At 46.9% G+C, this 22838-nt stretch overlaps 1 protein-coding gene across 2 annotated transcripts in view; it reads left to right on the forward strand.

The window, feature by feature from the left end:
• OTUD7A (OTU deubiquitinase 7A) overlaps window positions 1-20819 on the forward strand; it is a 150244-nt gene extending 129425 nt beyond the window's left edge. The window contains exons 12-14 of one of the 2 annotated variants that reach the window (XM_060260145.1): window positions 16953-17067; window positions 17584-17668; window positions 19202-20819. In XM_060260145.1, coding sequence (XP_060116128.1) covers window positions 16953-17067; window positions 17584-17668; window positions 19202-20626 — 1625 coding nt within the window. In that variant the 3' untranslated portion in view covers window positions 20627-20819. The remainder of the gene's footprint in view (window positions 1-16952; window positions 17068-17583; window positions 17669-19201) is intronic. The other variant, XM_060260146.1, reaches the window with a different exon arrangement.
• The last annotated feature ends 2019 nt before the right edge of the window (window positions 20820-22838 follow it).

Genomic DNA, 22838 nt, shown 5'->3' on the forward strand with positions numbered 1-22838 from the left:
GTGTGTGTGTGGGGGAGGGAGAGAATGTCAGATCCTGTAGAGAAAGAAGCTCTTTTCTCCCTTTCTCACAATACAAGAACTCGTGGGCATTCAATGAAATAGCTGAGCAGTTGGGTTAGAACGGATAAAAGGAAGTCCTTCTTCACCCAAAGGGTGATTATCATGTGGAATTCACTGCCACAGGCGGTGGTGGTGGCTACAAGCATAGCCAGCTTCAGGATGGGATTGGATAAAAATATGGAGCAGAGGTCCATCAGTGGCTATTAGTCACAGCATATTGTTGGAACTATCTGGGGCAGTGATGCTCTGTATTCTTGGTGCTTGGGGGGGCAAAGTGGAAGGGCTTCTAGCCCCACTTGTGAAGCTCCTGATGACACTGGGGGGTGGGGGGGTTGGCCACTGTGTGACACAGAGTGTTGGACTGGATGGGCCATAGGCCTGATCCAACATGGCTTCTCTTATGTGACACAGAGTGTTGGACTTGATCGCCATTGGCCTGATCCAGCATGGCTTCTCTTATGTGACACAGAGTGTTGGACTGGATGGGCCACTGGCCTGATCCAACATGGCTTCCCTTATGTTCTTATGTGACACAGAGTGTTGGACTGGAGGGGCCATTTGCCTGATCCAACATGGTTTCTCTTATGTTCATATGTGACAGAGTGTTGGACTAGATGGGCCACTGGCCTGATCCAACAGGGCTTCTCTTATGTTCTTCTGTGACACAGAGTGTTGGACTAGATGGGCCACTGACCTGATCCAACAGGGCTTCTCTTATGTTCTTCTGTGACACAGAGTGTTGGACTGGAGGGGCCACTGGCCTGATCCAACATGGCTTCCCTTATGTTCTTATGTGACACAGAGTGTTGGACTGGAGGGGCCATTTGCCTGATCCAACATGGTTTCTCTTATGTTCATATGTGACAGAGTGTTGGACTAGATGGGCCACTGACCTGATCCAACAGGGCTTCTCTTATGTTCTTCTGTGACACAGAGTGTTGGACTGGAGGGGCCATTGGCCTGATCCAACAGGGCTTCTCTTATGTTCTTATGTGACACAGAGTGTTGGACTGGAGGGGCCATTGGCCTGATCCAACATGGTTTCTCTTATGTTCATATGTGACAGAGTGTTGGACTAGATGGGCCACTGACCTGATCCAACAGGGCTTCTCTTATGTTCTTCTGTGACACAGAGTGTTGGACTGGAGGGGCCACTGGCCTGATCCAACAGGGCTTCTCTTATGTTCTTATGTGACACATAGTGTTGGACTGGATGGGCCACTGGCCTGATCCAACAGGGCTTCTCTTATGTTCTTCTGTGACACAGAGTGTTGGACTGGAGGGGCCACTGGCCTGATCCAACAGGGCTTCTCTTATGTTCTTATGCGTGCACCATGCCTCTCTGAGTCTCCAGCAGTATTGCTCTTTCCCATGGCTTCATCCATTAATGTGTTAGAATACAGGAGCATCACAAGCACAAGAGGGCAACCAAGTTGAATAGGGGGTTGGAGCACTTTCTCTATGAGGAAGGGATGTGGAACTTTTCAGTTTACAAAATGAAAGGGGGGGTGGACATGATAGAAGTTTATAATGTTATGTACAGGGTGGAGAGAGTGAACAAACAGAACTTCTTCTTCCTCTCCAAGTTTACTAGCACTTGAGGGCAATAAATAGGTTTAGGACAGACGTAAAAGAAATACTTATTTATATAGAGAGCGATTAAAATGTGGAATTTGCTGCCAGAGGAAGTAGTGATGACTACAAGAATAAACAGCTTTAAAGGGGGATTAGATAGATTCATGGGGATAAGTCTGTCAGTAGCAACTAGCCATGGTGACTGAAAGGAACCGGCATGTTCAGAAGCAGTCAACCTCTGAATCCCGGAGGCAACGTCAGGGGAAGGCCTCAGTCTTTTTGAACTGGTTGGCCACCGTGTGAGACAGGAAGCTTTACTGGATGGTCTCCCTGGTCTTATCCTCCAGGGCTCATCTGATGTTCTTCTCAGGGGAAGGCCTTGGCCTCTCTGCCCTGTTATTGTCCCTCCAGAGGAACTGGTTGGCCTCTGTGAGAGACAGGATGCTGGACTAGATGGACCCTCTCTGGTTTGATCCAGCAGGGCTCTTCTGATGTTCTTATGAAGGCCTCAGCCTCTCTGCCCTGTTGTTGGCCCTCCAGAGGAATTGGCTGGCCCCTGCGTGAGACAGGAGGCTGGACTGGATGGACCCTCACTGGTCTGACCCAGCAGGGCTCTTCTGATGTTCTTCTCAGGGGAAGGCCTCGGCCTCTCTGCCCTGTTGTTGGCCCTCCAGAGGAACTGGTTGGCCATGTGTGAGACAGGAGGCTGGACTAGATGGACCCTCCCTGGTCTGTTCCAGCAGGGCTCTTCTGATGTTCTTATGAAGGCTTCAGCCTCCACGGCCTGTTTTTGGCCCTCCAGAGGAACTGGCTGGCCACTGTGTAAGACAGGAAACTGGACTGGATGGACATTTGGTCTGATCCAGCAGGGCTCTTCTGATATCAGCAGGGGAAGGCCTCAGCCTCTGTGTCCTGTTGTTGGACCTTCAAAGGAACTGATTGGCCACTGTGTGAAGCAGGATGCTGGACTGGATGGACCCTCCCCGGTCTGATCCAGCAGGACTCTCTTGATATTCAAGCTGAAATGCTTAATTAAGGGCTGGCGTTCACCTACTCTGAGGCAGTGCAGCTGCCCAGGCCTTCCAGTGGTTGTTGCTGCCCCACCCAGCCGCTCGCCTCCCCACTGCTTATCGGCCTGCTTTTGAGCCCTCCAACCACCCACACGCTCAGACACACAGTGCACCTAGTAGTGCTGGAAGAAGACGTGCAAGAGGCAAAGGGCCATGACACTCCCAGTCAGGGAAGGGTAAGCACTGGGAGAGCTGGAAAGGGAGTGGGGGGGGGGGCGGGAAGAATGCGTTGGGTGTAGAAAAGTGCCGTGGGGGGGGCATGGTAGCAGACAGGGGAGGGGTCCAGGAAGAAGAACTCTCTGGCCAAAGCCTGCAGAATCTTGGAACTGACACTGATTTAGGTGTAGTCCATGTTCTATGCTGGCACTTTTCCCCATCCCCAGGGGCTGCATTCCCATGCGAAAGACGCGTTTTATACCTTCTCTCAGAACTTCTTTTGAAGAGGCTTTTCCTGTGGAAGGCAGAACAGCTCAAAGTGGGCTCTCCTGATCCCTAGTTCTTGCTGTTTGAAGTAAGCAACTGCCACGCTGAGATGCTTTTAATCGTGGCTTTAAAAAAGAAGAAGAAGAAGAAGCTGATTTATTCCTAAAAGCCCTCATTCATGAGTTTGTCAGTTCAAAGGCCCAAGCAGCGCTGTTTTGTCAAAGAGCTGGTTTCCCATAAACGGGTAAGTGTCATGGCTCCGCTGCCAAGCCTTGCTCAAAGCAGCCTTTGATTTTGGCTGCACAAGGATGGCACTGTGAGTGGAAAGAGATGCTGCAATTGTGGCCTGAGCCTACTCCGCTTGGCATGTGCAGATCCATTCAGAAAGACCAGATATTGTTCCCCAGCAGGTTGTGGGAGACTGTGAGGGAAGGACAAAGAGAGCAGGAGATGCATTCATGTTGCTTTTTTTTTAAAAAAACGTATTTGTATTTGTAACACACTTGGGGAGGAGGGGCTGTGGGTGAGTCAGATATGAAATGATGCGAAAGGCGCCTTCCTGAGACCCCGGAGAGCTGCTGCCGGTCTAAGTAGACAATACTGATCTTGATGGACCTAGGGGGTCTGATACAGTATAAGGCAGCTTTGTGGGTTCGTTTATTGTATGGGACTGGCTATGGCTCAGTGGCAGAGATTCTGCTTGGGATATTGAAGGTTGCAGGTTCGGCCCCCGGCATCTCCAGTTAAAAGTTCAGGTGATGGGAAAGACCTCCGCCTGAGACCCTGGAGCGCTGCTGCCAGTCTGAGCAGACAATACTGACTTTGATGGACGAAGAGTCTGATTCAGTATAAAAGGCAGCTTCGTGGGTTCGTGTATTGTATGGGACCAGCCATGGCTCAGTGGCAGAGATTCTGCTTGGCATACGGAAGGTTGCAGGTTCAGTCCCCAGCATCTGCAGTTAAAAGGACCAGGCAGGAGGTGATGGAAAAACATCAACCTGAGACCCTGTCAGTGGTAGAGCATCTGGTCAGCATACAGAAGGCTCCAGGTTCAAGCCCCAGCATCTCCAGTTAAAAGGACCAGGCAGTAGGTGATGGGAAAGACCTCTGCACGGGAGAGAGCTGCTGCCAGCCTGAGTAGACAACCCTGACTTGGATGGGCCAAGGATCAGATTCAGTATAAGGCAGTTCCCTCTCTTCATGCAAATCTCCGTTCTGGCATCAGTTCCCATATAGGAGTTTTGTTCTTTATTACTGAGACAGGATTGCAAAGGTACACATTTTATTAGGTTTTTTAAAAGCCTCGCGCACCGATAGAGTTCTCAAGGAAAAGGCCAAATTCTAAGCGATAATCTTCTTTCCAGCTGCTGCTGCTTCTTTGATAGGTGATGTATAGCCCTTCCAAAATCTATCTCCTACCTAAATATAATTTGGTTCTGCAGCACTTTATCTGTAGGGCTTTGATGCTCTCTCTGACTTTGGGCTAATTCTCCCGACTGAGAGCTCCCCCAGCCAGCTGCATCTCACTGATTAAGCGTTAATTACCTCCGTGAGGTCTCTGATGAATATGCATACGATTAAAAGGAAGCCTGCCCCTAAGCTTCCCTTCCTGCCTTCTCACTTCCCTGTTTCGAACTAACTTCCAGCCAAAGCTCACAGATGGAGCGTCGCCGCTTCTTTAAAGGTGACGCTTTTGTGTGTTGGGCAGTGGCGCGACGTGCAGCAGATGATGCTTTCCTCACGGCTTATTTCCATGCCAGGAAAACCTTCACCTGCTCATTTCCTCTGCATCAGGTGCTGAACTCATTTGTTATGAGGGCTGGATCTGACATAAATGAGACCTTGTCGGGCTGGGCCATGTGCGTATCTATTTAAGAGTAGGTAGCAGAGATATAAACTTTCTAAAGGACACACAAATACAATTAAAGAATTTTTTTTAAACCCTTAAAATAAGACATGCTTTAAACATTAGCACTCGTTGGTCTTAAAGGTGCTTTCTTTGTATCTCTCCCATGGGATCCAGGGAACTGGGCAAAGGAAACTCAGGCTCGTTCCTTCCTTCCCCAGGGGACCAGGAGGGGGAGGAGCCTCAACCAGTGGAGAAAATCAAGGTTTTGCTCTGTATCTGCTGTGCAATTGAGCAAGCCTTGCAAAGCAAGCTGAGATGCAAAAGGGAGCAAGAGAGAGGAAGAAGGAAGCAAACAAGAGCCAGTTGCTCGGGGGCCTGATAGGAGCCCTCCAGGGACTGAGGCTGCATGTTTGACAGGTCTAGGAGTTGATGCAGCAAAATGGAGATGCTGGTGGTCTTTAGTGCATGTGCACCAGACCACAAGTTGGCCCCAACTGTGGAAAGACGCCTTGCCTCCTTCTGCTGTGTCATGCTCCAGTAGAGTTGGGCTTCCACGCGAGCAAGTCAGGAGAAAGCCCAGCGCAGTGCTGATTTAAATTTTTACTTGTAATTTCCCTAAACTTCTATTTTTATTATTTATTTAGGCCGTCAAGTCACAGCTGACTTATGGCAACCCTGGAGACGTTAAAGGCAAGATAAAGAGGTGGCTTGTCACTGCCTGCCTCTGCGCTAGCCACTCCAGGGTCGTTTCACAGAGGCAGGCAGCGGCAAAACCACCTCTGAATTTAATTTATTTATTATTATTTTTAGATTTATATCCTGCCCTTTGCCGCCAGCAGGCTCAGGGCAGCTTACAGCAGAAATTTAAACACCTATTACAAAGTAAAACATCATAAAAACATAACAGTATAAAAACAAAGGCTATACAGTGTCACAAACGCAGACGGCGAGCCGGCAACAGCATATAGGCTGATCCCTTCAGCACAGCACAGTCACCATGATGGTAAGGTGATAGGGAGGCCAGTTTAATACCAAAGGGACGTCCGCCGGATCAATTAAAAGCCTGGCAAAAGAGATCCGTCTTGCAGGCTCATCGATAACTCCGACAGGGCCCGGACAGAAAAGTTGAAACCAGTTGGTTGTCCTTAGGACCAGGAACCACAATGTCTCCTGCCTTGAAAACTCTTAATTGGTGTGACGGAACCGGCCCGATTCTGCCTTCAGACCCGGTCCCGTCAGCTCCCTATTGAGTCGCCAACTCCTGGAGGGAGCTATTTCTCCTCCTGCCCCTTGGGCTCGCTGCCACCACCTGCTCAGTCTAGGGGTTCAGATTGAGAGGAACAGGACTCCCAATCCCCCCCTCTCCAGCTATGAGGCCAGGCCTCAAGGTCTTCTGCCACCCTGTACTTGGGTATCACAGAGACCTCAGCACTTCTTTGGGGAACCCCTGGAGGATTGGCACCTTATCCAACTGCATGCCTTCCCCCTTCCCCGGGGCCCCCTTCTTAAAACAGCGTGGTCTAAGGCGGTTGGGGATCTATGTGGTACAGAGATGGACTGCCAGCATTTAAAACAGTAAAAATATTTAATTAAAAGAGAAAAAGAAACGAAAAGAAGAACAAAACAAAAACAGTTGCTTGTAAATGGTTAGCACAGCACAGCACACGCACAGCAAACAGCATGACAAAGAAAAGTTGATTATAAACGCATCCTATTGTCCCTCGTCTAAACTGGTCCTGTCTTGTGGACGACTTACTTGGTCTGACTACCTGGGGGCCTTTTCCTGCGTAAATAGGCCTCTTCCCCAGGCAGGAGCTCCCAGGCTCACATCCTTCTCCGTTGAGTGCTAGCTGAGAACTGGCTTCTCTTCCTGCCTCTCTAGGAGACTTTCCCCCTAGAGTTGTTGGTTTGGCTCTGGAAGGGAGGGGGGGAGTGAGGGGAAGGCTAGGCCAAAGCCTGCTTAGGAGTTTCATGTTTTCCCTCCCAATGAAGCACCAACATTGACTAAAATGGCATTTCTCCACAATTGGTCTCCCTAAAATGGCTACAACTTGACTGCATTTTCCACCACCAAATAAAAATTAGAACTTCATCTGCCCTCGTGAGGTGGTTTCCTCGCTGGCCTTCATCAGAACAAGGCTGCATGCATTTAGAGTCAAATAACGTCAAGTCAATTTTTACCTATCCCACGCTGTGAATAAATCATGTCTCGTTAAGCTTCTACTTCCAGATCACAGCTAATCAGAAGGTGTGTCAGTTTTGATCAAACAGAAATGAAACGTACATTTGCTCTCCTGGTCTTTCTGCCAAGATGGAAATTCTGAAACCTGTTTATCAAACGTATTCAAACCTTGAAATACTGTCCAATTAAATTTGTAATTTAAATGCCATTTAAATATGACTTAAAAGAGATGAAAGTGACTTAAAGTGGTTTACAGAATAAAACTTAACTAAGGCTAATATATTTGCCATGCAAAAGAAAATGAGCAAAATGGGGGACATGAGTACTCTTTGCCTTCTCTTCTAGCAGCCACCTCATTCTGTTTAAGTTATTTGTTGGTATTTTGCATTCAACTGACATCTCAGATATGAACAACAGTAGAACTCATTATCATATTCTGTACAGTAATTAATCTAGTCATAAACAGTGTTCCCTCTAAGTTGAGTTAGCATGAGCTAGCTCACAGATTTTTAGCCTCTAGCTCACAGATTTTTGTCTTAGACTCCAGAGTACACTAATTTATGCGGTAGCTCACAACTTTGCCAGTAGCTCACAACTTTAATACCACAGTAAAAGCAGTAGACAAGTGTACCTTTAAGACCAACTAACTTTTATTCAGAATGTAAGCTTCTATTTTGTACGCTCTTAAGTAGCTCACAAAATAGAATTTTTGCTCACAAGACACTGCAGCTTAGAGGAAACATTGGTCATAATTGGGTACAACTGTTGAGGGGCAGGAGTAAGAAACAGAGAAACTCTCCCCTGGAGGTAACACAGCACGGGAATTGTGATTGCTAAATTTCTCACAGTGCTGGGACTAAAAGGGGATCTGAAAATCTTCTAGAAAACCCCAAGAACATTGCACTGTTGCATGTTTTCAACCTCAAGAAGGAATCTGCTGGATTTCCCACAGAACAAAGCGTCCCAGATACAGTCGCCCATAAATACGATTTCACTTTTATAAGCTGGATGCCTGATTTGTTTTTTTTCAGTCCTGGGCAATCCTGCCCAGCTTTGAAGGGCAACATGCCAACAGTATTCAGATAACACCTGTGTGTAATTTTGGAGAAATGAAGGTAATATTAGAAACAGCGAAGAAAGACGTAACGCACATTAAAGTGACACCAGCTGTAAGGCTTGTGAGAAAAATGCGTTTGGCAAAATGGTTCGTTCTTAAATGGTACCTGTCTGGTCTTTGATTCCTGCCCCCCCCCCCCACACACACACACCTTTCTCTGTTTTCCTGCTTGGAACACCTGTCTTCAAATGGCTTATGTGCCAGTGACATTGGAGTGTGGGTGCTTGGCAACTGTGTGTTGATCTTAGCAGGGAAGAGCATTGTGTATAACAGCTGGCTGGCTGGCTGGCTTGCGTGCAAAAACACACGCACAACAGGTAACCCAACCCCCACAGATAGGTTTTACAAAGAAACCATTTTGTAACGGGTTTAACGATAGGCGTGCCGAAGTATACTTTGGCAGTCCTAAAAAAAAAAAGAAGAGAAGGCAAAGCAAATTCGTAAATTTTAACCAGGTGACCTAGCCAGTCTAAAGATACAAGTTTAATATGCCTCCTTATGAAGCCCAGGCTGAAATCATGTGACAGGCATTGGCTGTTTTCTGTACTTGAAGTGCACACTTACAGTTAACAAGATCCTTGGACCTATTTACCCAGAGTCAGCCAAGATAACCGTGTGTTGTTAAAAATGAAATAGAAATGCATCATTGCCTTGTCTTAACAACTACCTATCAAATCGAAAAAGTCTTCAGTGCTTACAGCGTACGCCACGTTAGGGCTGTGGCAGACCTCTAGTCCAGGGGGGGTCCCCAATGTGGCACCCGCCAAGTGTTGTGTGAGAGAGGTGGGGCCTTTCCAAGAAGGGTCTTTGATTGCCCACTTGAGATCTGGTTGGGCTTTGTAGATTAAAATGGCATCCCAACATTGTTTTTATTCTCTCTCTGACTCCTCTTTTCCTGTGTATTTTTAAACATTTACTCCTTAGAGAGAGAGCCAGTTTAGTGTAGTGGTTGGTTATGTGTGTGGACTCTTATTTGATTCCCCACTCCTTCACATGCACCTGCTGATGTGACCTCGGGTCAGTCACAAGTTCTCGCAGAGCTGTTCCTCTCAAGAGCAGTTTCTGTCAGCGCTCTCTCAGCTCCATCTGCCTCACAGCCAGGTGTCTGTTGTGGGGAGGGTTAAGGGAAAGGAGATTGTAAGCAGATTTGAGACTCCAAGTGAAGGCCGGGGTGTAATCTCTTCTCTTCCTCTAGAGTCCGTTTGGTATAGTGGTTAAGAGTGATAGACTCTAATCTGGGAGAAAAGGGTAATCGGGTAGTAAAGGGTGGGTATAAATCCAATATCTTCTTCCCCCTCCTGTCCTCTGCACTTGGGCTTCCTCTGTTTGCGTGTGACTGGCTCCGCCTCCCAAGTGGCCTTTCTGCGGCTGCACCGATTGCCCAGTTTCAAGATTCCAAAGGTCCCCGCAGGCCACAAAAGTGTGGGGGACCCCTGGTCTAGCAGACATTCCCATGAACATAAGAAGAGCTCTGCTGGATGAGACCATTACCCTTTTTCACATAGCGGCCAGCATGTGGCTCAGGAATGCCCCTGCGTATGCCCCTGCCATTTGGATTTGCGGCGTCGGTGCTGTCTTTAGATTAAGAGGGTGTTCTTGAGTCCAGCTGTTGTCTCAAACGGAGTTTGTAGGGCGAGGGTGCTGTGTTTTACACAGTCTGTTTCCTGGTCTTCATCCTGTTAATCCCACGGGCCTCAAAGGTGCTTAAGATAGAGTTCTGTAGTTTACCCGTGAAATGTTTTAATCAAGTCTGCCAGATCTCTGTTACGGGCTTGGAGTTTAATAAAGAAAAACTGGAAATACTGGAAGTGTTCTGTGTAAGGAAACAGTTCTTCCTGCAGTGAGGCCTGAACTGATTTAGTCTTTTTTACCATAGAGATTAGGGGAAATTCCTAGAGTGTCACCAGGAAATGATGTTACATCGTGCCCATATTTCACCTTTCCCAGGCACCGCTATCAAAATCTCCCAGTATCTGAGGCAGTGGTGGTGACCCCCACAATTACAGCTAGCTCTTTTCTTCCTGTCCTTGCTGCGCTTCACGTCGTTATGAGTAAATTTATACACATTTATAGTCAAGATGAGATTGGGAGGTTTAGTGAAACGCTGCTCAGTCTGTTTGGAGCATTTGGATAAATGTCAGCATATTAAGTGCTAAGCTTCACTTGACCTTGTTCAAATTAGCCTGTTTGACTATGGCCTTAAAAGGAGGTGGCTTAGTAACCCGTTGCGTATCAAATAACTCAAGGTTTTCCAAAATAGTAGTTCCATTCCATAGTGAATTGTACGTCCAATCCAGGGATGGACATTCAGAAAGCATTGCCTCCTTCATCCTCAGCTTGCCCTGTATTATACAAGGCTTCTAAATCTTTTATTAATTAAATCTTCAAGTAAGAGTGTGTGTGTGTGTGTGTGTGTGTGTGTGTGTGTTTCGGAGAGGCAGCCTCTTATAGTCACTAAACAAAATAAGTGTGGTAACTTCGACGGTGCTCTTGAGTCTGGGGGTAAATCTAAGATATTTTGGGTTGCATTTGCAAGAATCTCTCCCTCCCAGTCATAACAATTTCATTCAAGCAGTGTCAAAGACACGCAGCCGCAAGTGTTGGTACCCAAGTGCCTGTGAATTTACAGCCATAAAATCAATTTGAAATAAGTGAGTTGATTTAGAACAAAACAGCCCTTTATAGCAGCGGTTATTCATCTCAGGGCACATGTTCTCATAACTGTTAAACATATTTACGTGAAGCAAGTTGTAATTTATAGATCATATGACAAAGTTAATGAGAGGCAGTTGTTGGATATAGTTTCAGAGGGTAGCTGAATTGGTCTACGGTAGAACAGTTGGATTCGAGTCCAGAAGCAGCATAGACACCAGCAAGGTTTTTGAGGTATGAGCTTTTGAGAGTCAAAACTCCCTTTGTCAGGTATTACAGAAAGCGATATGCTGCAGTGTAGACTGCACACTGTAATCATGTTATCCAAGTGAGATCCAGGTGGGTAGCCGTGTTGGTCTGAAGCAATGAAATAAAGTTCGAGCCCAGTGGCATTTTAAACCAACAAAGTTTTATTCAAGGAACGAGCATTCATGTGCGCTCACACACTTCTTCAGATATGAAATGGAAGAAAACCATTCTGACTTATAGACAGAGGCTGAATAGCAAATTAGCATATGATCTGATGAAGGTATTTTAAGGAATGCAGATACAAAAATAACAAGTGAACTCTACAGGGGCAACAGCTGTATGGATTTAATTAATTAAGGAGGAACAACTGGTGAAGCAATAAATATGTCAAGATAGGCGATAAATGTGTAAGAGAATCCTTTGTGTTGCAAAGAAGTCTCGGTTTACTTCCCACCGTGGGTGGAATTCTACCAGGTGTTCCTTTGCATATTAGGCCACACACCCCTGATGTAGCCAATCTTCCAAGAGCTTACAAAAAAGAGCCTTGTAAGCTCTTGGAGGATTGGGTGCCTCAGGGATGTGTGACCTAATATACGAAGGAGCTCCTGCTAGAATTCCACCCTTGCTTCTCACAATTAGAAAGCTCTCCAACTTTATCCTGTTATCCAAGAGAGTTTATGTTCTCCCTTCAGGGGAAAAGATGCCAGGAAAAGCAGCTTGGCCTTTGTGGGTAGCATATCATACAATGGCACACCTCACAAAAGGGAAAGGTTAAACGGCCCTCTGGTTTTTCCTGGTGCGCTCCCCCCGTTTCTGTTTCAGCCTCTGAGTCTGCCTCATGTCTTAAAAAAAAAAAAAAAATTATGCAACCGAGTGTCACATGTAGCTTATGCTTCAGAGGGAGCAAGACAATTTGAGCTTGTAAGGAAGATTCAATGTGGTTAGAGGTTTGCCATCAAGCTTTCTGTGCTCTTTAACCTTTGTGGTGTGGTAAAAGTTCTCTACAAAAGCAAAGGACCCAGAAAGAGGCAGCCTTAATCTGTACTCCAGGCAGTTGTCTGTGCCCTCTGATGCGTCTGTGTGTCTCCAGATCTCTGAGTGAGAGCCTCTTGGACCACATGCTTCTTCATTGGCTCCCATAAGAATAATTCCTCTCCAGGTGATGCCAAGAACCGCTTTTGTGCCCTGCTGTTAAAAGATTCCTGCTCTATGGCTCTGGGAAACGAGAGTGGATACCAGTGCCACCTAGTGAAACATTAGCAGTGTTGCAGGCTGTTAGGGAGTAGGGCTAAAAAATGGTGTGCCTCCTTAACTGATACTTACTACAGACTTATTAGTTCAGTTTATTATTACAGTCATTGACCAGAACATTTTAGTCATCTAGAACAACCTTATAAAAAGTCCCGCAAAGAATCTGCATGTTGAAATTTGATGACTTGAGGGTTATAAAAAAGAATTTAAAAGATTATCGTTTAACCCTGTAAACCATTTTAAAAAGTCATTTTAAAATTTTTCACAAGATTTACAGTTTGGCCTATTTGTCTCGCTCTTTGCGTTCTTTATAAACCTGGGAACAGAACCTAGCACACCTGTCTTGTAGTCCGGTGGTTCCTATCTGACAGAAGAGAATCTAATTTGAGTTTATCTGATCTGCCAGGGAACCTTTCCAACAGCGGGCTAATTTCCCTTCGGCTCGCCGTATGAAAAGAACAATTTAAAAATATATGCTCCGGAGAATCTGCCTTAACTGATAAGAACAAGACAGCATCAGAAGAGCCCTGCTGGATCAGACTGGTGGTCCATCTAGTCCAGCCTCCTGTCTCACACGGTGGCCAACCAGTTCCTCTGGAGGGCCAACAACAGGGCAGAGAGGCTGAGGACTTCATAGGAACATCAGGAGAGCCCTGCTGGATCAGACCAGTGAGGGCCCATCTAGTCCAGCCTCCTGTCTCACACAGTGGCCAACCAGTTCCTCTGGAGGGCCAACAACAGGGCAGAGAGGCTGAGGACTTCATAGGATCATCAGGAGAGCCCTGCTGGACCAGACCAGTGAAGGTCCATCTAGCTCAGCATTCTGTCTCACACAGTAGCCACACAGTTCACCTGGAGGGCCAACAACAGGGCAGAGACCCTGAAACCTTAATAGAAACAAAAGACAAACTCTGCTGGATCCACACCCTTTCTCCACTTCTAATGTGATTTTGGGCAGTCGGGTGGCTTGCTGGCCTTTTGACTGGGGAGGGGGGAGCAGCTCAGGAGAGCCCCAGGTGAGCGAGGCCTGCTTGGGCTGTCTGGATCTTTAGCCAGACCAAGCAGGCCTCACTCGCCCAGGGCTCTCCTTTCTTGCATCGGGTTGCATTTGGCGGGGTGGTGGTGGCATATGCTAACGAGTTATGCTAATGAGCTCCGCCACCTATTTTCTACAAACCGACCCCTGCTTGGGAATACCTTAAAGAGCTACTTCTGCTATGTTGTTATTTATTTGAAATCCTTCTATTCCGTCTTCCTACCCAGTCAGGGTCCATAAGGTGGCAAAGATTTTTAAAAACCTAAAACGTTCTAAAACAATTAAAATACAGTTTAAAATATAACTATGTGCCCTTCTGTTTTTTGAAATCTCCCAGTACCAAGGTTGGCACTCCGCATGAACAGGGCCTTTCCAACAGTTGCCCCAGTGTTCTCGTTTGTTTGTTTTTTTTCCAGTTGCTCTTTTAAGTTTGGAGTCCAGATTGTTGAAGAGCTAATCTCATTTTGGATTTCCTGCATTTAATTTAATAAATGTAACAAACATATGTTGTAATGGTCAATTTTATAAGAATTAATAAAACATAAAAATATTTATAAAAAAAAAAAAGCAGAAAGTCAGACAAGCCCATCAGGCGCCTTCAAACTCTTTGATTCCCGAAGGATGAGAAATTCTCTTGTCTGCTGCTTGATTTTGTAATTTTTTAATGATAATCTGTTGCTCTGAAAGATACAGGTATGTGTAAAAATGTATGTGTTTAAAATTATTGCAATAAAACTGGAGCAGCTGCCATGGAGGCATCTGTCTGCGCCTGTAAATATTTAAGCTTGGCGATTTTGCAACATTTTATTATGAACCTTGTGGAATTTGCGGAGGAAATTATCTGATTTCTCTTTGCTTCACTTCAGCGAGACCTTGTTAGGTCAACCAAATGACTTCAAAATTATGCAAGGGGCTTATACATTATTCACTAGGCACTGGAGCAAAATATTGAACTAAAAGTGCTGGAGTGCTTGATTGGGAGCCTTGATTTATACAGCAAAACGTTGCACGAGACTGCTAGGATTAAGCAAGGACCTCAAAGAATTTTGTTTCTCTTGTTACCTGAAGAGATGACGAAAACAGAATAAGCAGTCATGCCTGTTGCCAGCGATAAACTTTGCAGTGAAAAGGATCGTCGCCGCCTCGTATCATTCATGCTCGTAATTCTGACTCACTATCATGTCTTAGCGAATGTCCTGGTTTAAGAACTGTCTGGGTCCAAGTTCTACACAAACGGAGGCACCAGGAGAAGGAAAAGGCATATTATCCTTTACGGCTAGGGGGCTGCATATCTTCGGGACCACCTCTCCCCATATGAACATCCCCCCCCCCCCGGCTGTGAGGTCTGCTGCTCAACACCTCCTCATAGTCCCTTGTCCTAAGGATGCCCGACTGGCTTCAATGAGGGCCAGGGCCTTTTCGGTCTGGGCCCCTACCTGGTGGAATGAGCTCCCGCTGGAGATCTGGGCCCTGCGGGACTGATCAAGGTTTCGCAGGGCCTGTAAGATGGAGCTCTTCTGCCAGGCTTTTCATTAATCCAGCAGGCGTCCTCTGAAAGTCATCACTCCCCCCAGCATTTCACCAGTTTGGTGTAGTGGTTAAGTGTGCGGACTCTTATCTGGGAGAACCGGGTTTGATTCCTCACTCCTCCACTTGCAGCTGCTGGCATGGCCTTGGGCCAGCTATAGCTCTGGCAGAGGTTGTCCTTGAAAGGGCAGCTGCTGTGAGAGCCCTCTCCAGCCCCACCCACCTCACAGGGTGTCTGTTGTGGGGGAGGGAGATAAAGGAGATTGTGAGCCACTCTGAGACTCTTTGGAGTGGAGGGCGGGATATAAATTCAATATCTTCTTCTTCATCTTCTTCATTATGGTGTTATGCAATGCTAGTAGCCATCAGTCACATGCTGTTTGCCGCCTATGTCTGTAATACTGTTTACTGTGCTGCTCCTGTTTTATAATGTAGAGAGCCAGTTTGGTGTAGTGGTGTAGTCTCTTATCTGGGAGAACCGGGTTTGATTCCCCACTCCTCCGCTTGCAGCTGCTGGAATGGCTTTGGGTCAGCCATAGCTCTGGCAGAGGTTGTCCTTGAAAGGGCAGCTGCTGTGAGAGTCCTCTCAGCCCCACCCACCTAACAGGGTGTCTGTTGTGGGGGAGGGAGATAAAGGAGATTGTGAGCCGCTCTGAGACTCTTGAGTGGAGGGCGGGATATAAATCCAATGTCATCGTCGTCTTCTTCTTAATGTCTGTTTTTATGGTATTGCTTTATTTGTTGTGAGCCGCCCTGAGCCCGCTTGCGGGATAGGGGAGGGTATAAATCTAAAAATTAAATTAAATGTTAAGAGAAATAATAAGAGAGATCCACTGAATGCTGTGGACTGGAACACATGGGGTGGGAACTGGGCTTTCCATCACTGTATCCAGATGGCAGCATTGAGCCATTACGTGTCTGTCTGAAAGTAGGAAATGCAGTCTTACCTATGTGGAGATCTAGGGATAAGGAGCGCTGCAAAGTATTGTGAAGCTCTGTGGCCACTGGATAGAATGTCGTGAGAAAACATACCACCTGCTCTTTGTGGTCTGCCTCGCAGTGTTAAACTGAGGAACGCTGAGATGGGAAAATGCTGTTGCCCATCCTGAGTTCTGGGAGTCAGAGCGGTCAGTCATGTAATCTAGACATAGAAACTGCCATCTGCAGAGCGGAGAGGATGTGGTTCAGTGGCAGAGGTTTGCTTTGCATGCAGAAGATCCCAGGTTCCGTCTGCAGCTGAAAAGGACCAAGTCGCAGGTAATACATAAAACCTCGAGATCTCGAAGGGCCTGTGCTGCTCAGAGGAGACGAGACTGACCTTACTAGACCAGGGGTCTAACTTGATAGAAGGAAACTTCATGCATTCACCATCTTTTAGTTCTGCATAAACAGAGGCACCGAGAGGCATTCTACATAAACGGAGGCACCGAGAGGCATTCACACTACCAGTTTGGTGTCGTGGTTAAGTGCACGGACTGTTATCTGGGAGAACTGGGCTTGATTCCCCACTCCTCCACTTTCAGCTGCTGGAATGGCCTTGGGTCAGCCATAGCTCTGGCAGAGGTTGTCCTTGAAAGGGCAGCTGCTGTGAGAGCCCTCTCCAGCCCCACCTACCTCACAGGGTGTCTTTTGTGGGGAGGGGAGGTAAAGAAGATTGTGACCACTCTGAGACTGAGATTCAGCATATAGGGCAGGATATAAATTCAATATCTGCCAATATCTTCTGATGCTTACTTCTCTTCACTGTAAATTTGTGTTTGGTGTCAGAGTTTGTGGAGGAAGCAAGTCAACAAAGGGAAGAAAGGTCAAACACCAGACAGAGCCCTTTTGACTTCGCAATGCCTTTAAAATGCTCACCTCCCCCCCTCTTGCCCCCGGTTCTCCTGATGATTCTTATTTCTCCTCTACCTGTTCCAGCTAAACTAATTTCTTCCTTTCTGGTCTTCTCTTCTTTCCTTCAGCGGTGATCCCTCTGACTGACTCTGAACACAAGTTACTGCCTTTGCACTTTGCGGTTGATCCAGGGAAAGACTGGGAGTGGGGGAAGGATGACAATGATAACACCAAGCTGGCCAAGTAAGACCTGTTTTTTTTTTTTTAAAAAAACCCATTAAGATTTCAGCATCAGCTTAGCTTAAAAGGCCTCAGGGTACCCGTGACGTAGTAGTCAGGCCGCCGCTGAGCCTGTGTTCTTAGCAGCAACCCTTAGAACAAAAATCTGCGTCGAGGTGTTCGAGCCACACGCAGTTCTTGCAGCAGCAATCAATCATGCGGTTCCACACTGCTGTGAGCCAGGTGCTTGAGCCTTGCATCGAAGCCCCCGTGACTAACAAGAGCGAGTTTGGGTCAGGCTTTCGTGCAGAGCTGGGTTCCCCGGGGAGCTCCAGGTTGTTCCAAGAAAAGCCCCTCCCCTTTATTTTTGCTGAGTTATTTCCTTTTGGAGAGCTGGCAGCATTGGCACCTGCAGTCTCAAAGTGCCCTTGATGATGCGCGAGCGTTCTGTGGCTGTACTGTTTTCAGTAATTATGTGGTGTGTGGTCTTTCTCTTTCCCTTTCTCTCTCTTTCTCTCTTCCCCCCGCTCCCTTTCTCAGTTTGATTCTCTCTCTGGAGGCAAAGCTTAACCTTCTGCACAGTTACATGAATGTAACCTGGATACGCATACCATCGGAAACACGGGTAACCCACCTTTATTCTCCATCAACTGCTTGAGGGCGACAAGAGCCAGCTGCAGGAGTCTGTGCTCACGGAAGGGGTCGGGGGGGGGGGCACAAGATTCTGCGCTAGTCTTCCTGCACAAGTGGGCTTGTGGTGTCCTTTCTCCATCGCTGCTCTGCTAGCGCTCCAGAGAAGCTCTGGCACAACGCTGCGCAGTGCGCTTTGGGGAGACAGGAGGAGGGACGAGGCTGCTAAGGTCTCCTTAAACTCACCTTAAGGGTCACTAGAGCCAGCTCTGTGTGGCGACGGAGCAAGGCATGCGGGCCAGTGCCATTTTAAGATCCTCTAAAAGGGTCAAGTAGTTGGCTATGTGGAAGACTTCAAACTGAGACCTATTTCCACTAGTCTTACCTCGCTCTCCTCTTCTCAGTGGGGCTTCCGTCGGATTTCACACTCTCTGCCTTGGGGCTGCAACTCGCTTCGCCTTTTTGAAGCGGCAAACAGAAACTGGTTTTTAGAGGATCTCGTTTGCTGTGTGAAAGAAGGAGCCTCGGAGCAGCTTGTGCGAAATCTGGCAGAAGCCCCGCGGAGAAGAGGAGAGTGAGAGCAGGGTGAGGCTAATGGGAAATCGGTCTAAGACCCTGGAGAGCAGCTGCCAGTCAGAGTAGACAGTACTGGCCTTAGTAGACCAAGGGCCTGACTCGGTGTAAGGCCAGCTATGTATGTGTTTGCGTACGGTTTCATGAGCATGTTTGGTGTATGTGGGTTAGCTGAAGCATGAACACATGAAACTGCCATGTGCAGAATCAGTCCATTAGTCCATCAAGGTCAGTAATATTCTAGTCAAACTGTCCGCGGCTCTCCGGGGCCTCAGGTAAACCTGATTCTTTTATTTGGAGATGCTGGGGATTGAACCTGGGACTTTCTTGCATACTTTCCCACTAACCACAGTCTCTCTCATTCCACACCTGCAATAGTCTACTACCCCACTCTCCTGTGTGTAGGAGACAAGCTTCAGAAAGAGGTTATTCCCACAAAGGCAATTCCCACACGGCCCTTTTAACTAGAGGGATTGAACCTGGGACAGTTTTCCACTGAGTTACAGCACAATACATGGCAGAATTTTAAGACATCAACTTTCCAAAAGACATTTTGATGAGGAAGCTAAAGATCTCAAGAAAGTTTCTCATAAAGATTAGAATGAAATTAATTAGTCTGGACTTGGTATTAACCTTATATGCGGAGCCACACTTTTAGAGATCTATTTTATTTCCTGTGTAGACATCCCATTAGAATGTAGACGATGAGATTCTTATCGAAGCTTACTGTTGTGCTAGGCAGGCTTTTTTGTAGCAGGAACTCCTTTGCATATTTGGCAACACCTCCCTGATGTAACCAATCCTCTTAAGAGCTTACAGGGCCTGCTGGAAGCTCCAGGGGGATTGAATACATCGGGGGTGTGGCCTAATATGCAAAGGAGCTCCTGCTACAAAAAAAGCCCTGGTGCTGAGGATACTTGTTTGTTTCTAATTGTTAACTTGCTTCTCCTGATAGGCTCCTCTGGCTCAACCAGAATCTCCAACGGCCTCTGCTGGAGAAGATGTTCAGTCTCTGGCTGATTCCATGGATTCTGACAGGGATTCTGTCTGTAGTAATTCTAACGGCAATAATGGCAAAAATGGGAAGGAGAAAGAAAAACAAAGAAAGGACAAGGACAAAAACCGGGCCGATTCAGTCGCTAACAAGCTCGGGAGTCTCAGCAAAACCCTCGGCATCAAGCTGAAGAAGAACATGGGTGGGCTCGGAGGACTCGTGCATGGCAAAATGAGCAGAGCGAATTCGGGGAACGGGAAAAACGGGGAGATCGTCGAAAAAGTCAAGGAGAAAAAGTCCAAGTCGCGGAAAGGAAGCAAAGAGGAATCCGGCCAGTCTGCGAGCACTTCCCCTTCCGAAAAGACAACCCCCTCTCCCACCGAGAAGGTGAGCATCTCGCCCGTAGAGAAGATGAACTCTAAATCTCCTACAGATAAGCAGTCGGACCCGTGGAAGTACAGCACTGATGTGAAGTTGAGCCTCAACATCTTGAGAGCGGCCATGCAAGGGGAGCGCAAGTTCATCTTCGCCGGCCTCCTCTTGACCAGCCACAGACATCAGTTCCACGAGGAGATGATCGGCTATTACTTGACCAGCGCTCAGGAGCGCTTCAGTGCCGAGCAGGAGCAGAAGAGGAAAGAGGCGGAGAAGAAGGCGACGCTCAACGGGACGTCTTGTCGGAAACTGGAGCAGGAGGCCTACTCGAAAGAGAAGCTGGATTCATCTCCTCAGGGAAGGGCGTCACCCGTCCTGCCTCAAAGCCATACGACGCAACTGGTCTTGAAGTTTAAAGACCGCACGAGTCCCACGCCGGCGTCATTTTCTTCACCTAGCAACAGCATGAAGAAAAGCGGACCCATTCCGGTATCTGCCCACTATAGCCATACGCCCCCTGTTCAGAGGCAAAGCGTCATCCATTTGCATGATGTCAACTCCAAGCCATCGAGCTTCCAAGACGACACCTACAAGCCGATGGTCGGCACCTTAAAGACCTGCGCCACGTACCCCCAACAGAACCGGTCGTTGTCTTCACAGAGTTACAGCCCGGCCCGGATAGCAGGCATCCGTACCGTCAACACGGTAGAATCACTGACCTATGCTATGCCCACGGACCACAAGTCGCAGACGTATACCAATGGGTTTAATACTAACGACATCAGAGACTGCTTGGAATACGCGGACGAGGAGGTCCCTCAAACCTGGTTGAACAATGACAAAAACCGAGGCAGGAGCCCGCTTTGCCCGAGATACTCGATCCAGCAGAGCCGCTGCAAGAAGGAGAACTGCTCCTTTTACGGCCGCCCCGAGACTGAAAACTATTGTTCCTACTGCTATAAGGAGGAGCTGAAGCGCAGGGAGCGCGAAAGCAAGGGCCACCGGCATTGAAGACAGTGGAGCCCTTCCCACAAATATTTATTTCCTCCATTTTCTTACTTACCCAAACGTGTGGCAGTGGATTACGGGAGGAAGGAAAACGGGATCTATGGGGAGAAAGGTCTAGTTTGTTCCCCTACCCCCTGCCCAGGGGTGATGGGGGGGGGGGAAAGGATTAATTTATCATAAAGAGCTTATTATTTTCCATTTTGTCAGTGTCCTTTCTTTTTTTTTTTAAACATATGGTGAAGCTGAAAGGTTGTTTACTCCTTTTGTCAGTGCTGTGTATATGTGTGGTCAAATTTTTACTAATGGTGCCTGAATTTACACTGACATCACTCAGGTAGTAGAAAGATAGGGAAAAAGTCATAACTGAAGAATATGGTTTTGTAATAAGATAGTGTCTGCCTCATTCTAGAGTCATTTCTGGGTTTTTTAAATGCCATTTTCCATTATTTTCTCTCTCTCTTCCTCTTTTTAAAAAAGGGAGTAGTCGTTTTGCATATAGTTCATTTTAACATGCTCACACCCTTCCCTTGGTATAAGTGTTTGTATTGCTTTCGTACTACATGTTCTCCACAGATATACAAATGAAGGTCTGGATTCATGAGCTCCGCTTCCCTTACGCCAGGTGGATTCTTGGGGATAGGAAATATAATCAAATTCTAGTTTTGTACTTCACAGAGTCTTCAAGAACCTACTAAAGGGCTTTCCGTTTTACACGTCCTCCGAATTACATACCTGGTAAAAAGGCCTGTTTTCATTCTTTTGAGCCGTTTGCCTGTCCCTCGTGTTTTAAAATAAGCACTTTACAGTTTAAAAGGGTGGGGCGCCTTTGGGGTGACGGAGCAATCACAGTCATAGCTTTGCAAGTCCCGTCTTAGACCCCCGTTCGTTAGAAATGATTAGAGATGGAGAACCCTGTCTCTGTTTCAGCTTGTCCTGCAAGCGGTGGGATATTGGAACTGCAATTCTTTTGCCGTGTCTGTTCCTAAGCAGACTGCAAAATGTTGATCCATGTAAGAATTCATTTTTTGAAATTATAGATGCAGCCCTGTGAAGAGATGCAGACACTTAGCCTCAATCTAGCTCTTTTCTATTTGTATGTGTACTTCTGGTTGATTTTTTTTTAAATCTTATAAAGATTGGTCTCAAATTTTAGCCTTCTCAAATACATTCAGTCAAAGACCAAAATCCAATCTGAGTTCCGTCTAAGCAGTATTGCAAGACCTCGAAGCCAAGACTGCCTTTGTTTGGAAACAGTTCAGGGAAATGGCATGTGTCGTTTGTGGTAGTTTCTCAAGGCTTCTGGGTGGAAGTGGAAAAGTGAAAAGCCAGAGGTACTGAGGTGGGATATTTCTAAATTGGTATCAAGACATTTGTGAAGTTAACCATCCCTTTAGTCACTTGCCAAAAAAAAATTTTTTTTTTGTGAAGCACACGTCTTCTAGTGACTTCACACAACATGGTTTCATACGTGAGTACCAGTCTGCACAATGCTTGTTGTTGCTGAGAGACAGCTGGTTTCTGTAAGGAAGTCTTCATACCAGAAATAGCCTTCAAGAAAACTTTCAGAAATGAAACAGCAGCCATCAGTGAATGATAACAATAAAACCCAGACCGATTTCCCACTAGTCTTATGCCGTTCTCATGCTCCTCTTCTCAGTGGGGCTTCCGTCGGATTTCACACTATCTGCCCCGGGGCTGCAACTAGCTTCGCGTTTTTCATGCGGCAAACAGAAACCTCTAAAAACCAGTTTCTGTTTGCTGTGTGAAAAAGGTGAAGTTAGTTGCTGCCCCAGAGCAGAGAGTGTGAAATCCGACAGAAGCCTCACGGAGAAGAGGAGCGTGAGAGCGGCATGAGGCTAGTGGGGAATCGGTTCCAGACTACAAAACGAAAATGGCTAGCTACAATACAGACATGATCTGCAGGTATTGGAACCCTCTGGTGTTTGTGATGCTTGGAATGAAGTTGGTGGTTCTTCCCCTTATCCCTCTCCCCTCTCTTGTGACTCATAAAGGGATCTGTTCTGGGTTTAAGGTTGTCTCAAAACAAAGCTAGGTGGCTTCTCCTCTCCTAACCAATATTAAGCTTTTTCAGATGGAAGAGAGGAGAATGAATTGATTTGTTCATGATTTGGATGGAACAATAACTTGTGGCTTGCTGTGAAAGTGGAGAGGATGACTTTCTTAACCTTGTGCAAGAGGGAATACCTGTTTCCCC

This window comes from Heteronotia binoei, chromosome 19 (assembly GCF_032191835.1).
Source record: "Heteronotia binoei isolate CCM8104 ecotype False Entrance Well chromosome 19, APGP_CSIRO_Hbin_v1, whole genome shotgun sequence".
In the NCBI taxonomy this organism is placed as follows: domain Eukaryota; kingdom Metazoa; phylum Chordata; class Lepidosauria; order Squamata; family Gekkonidae; genus Heteronotia; species Heteronotia binoei.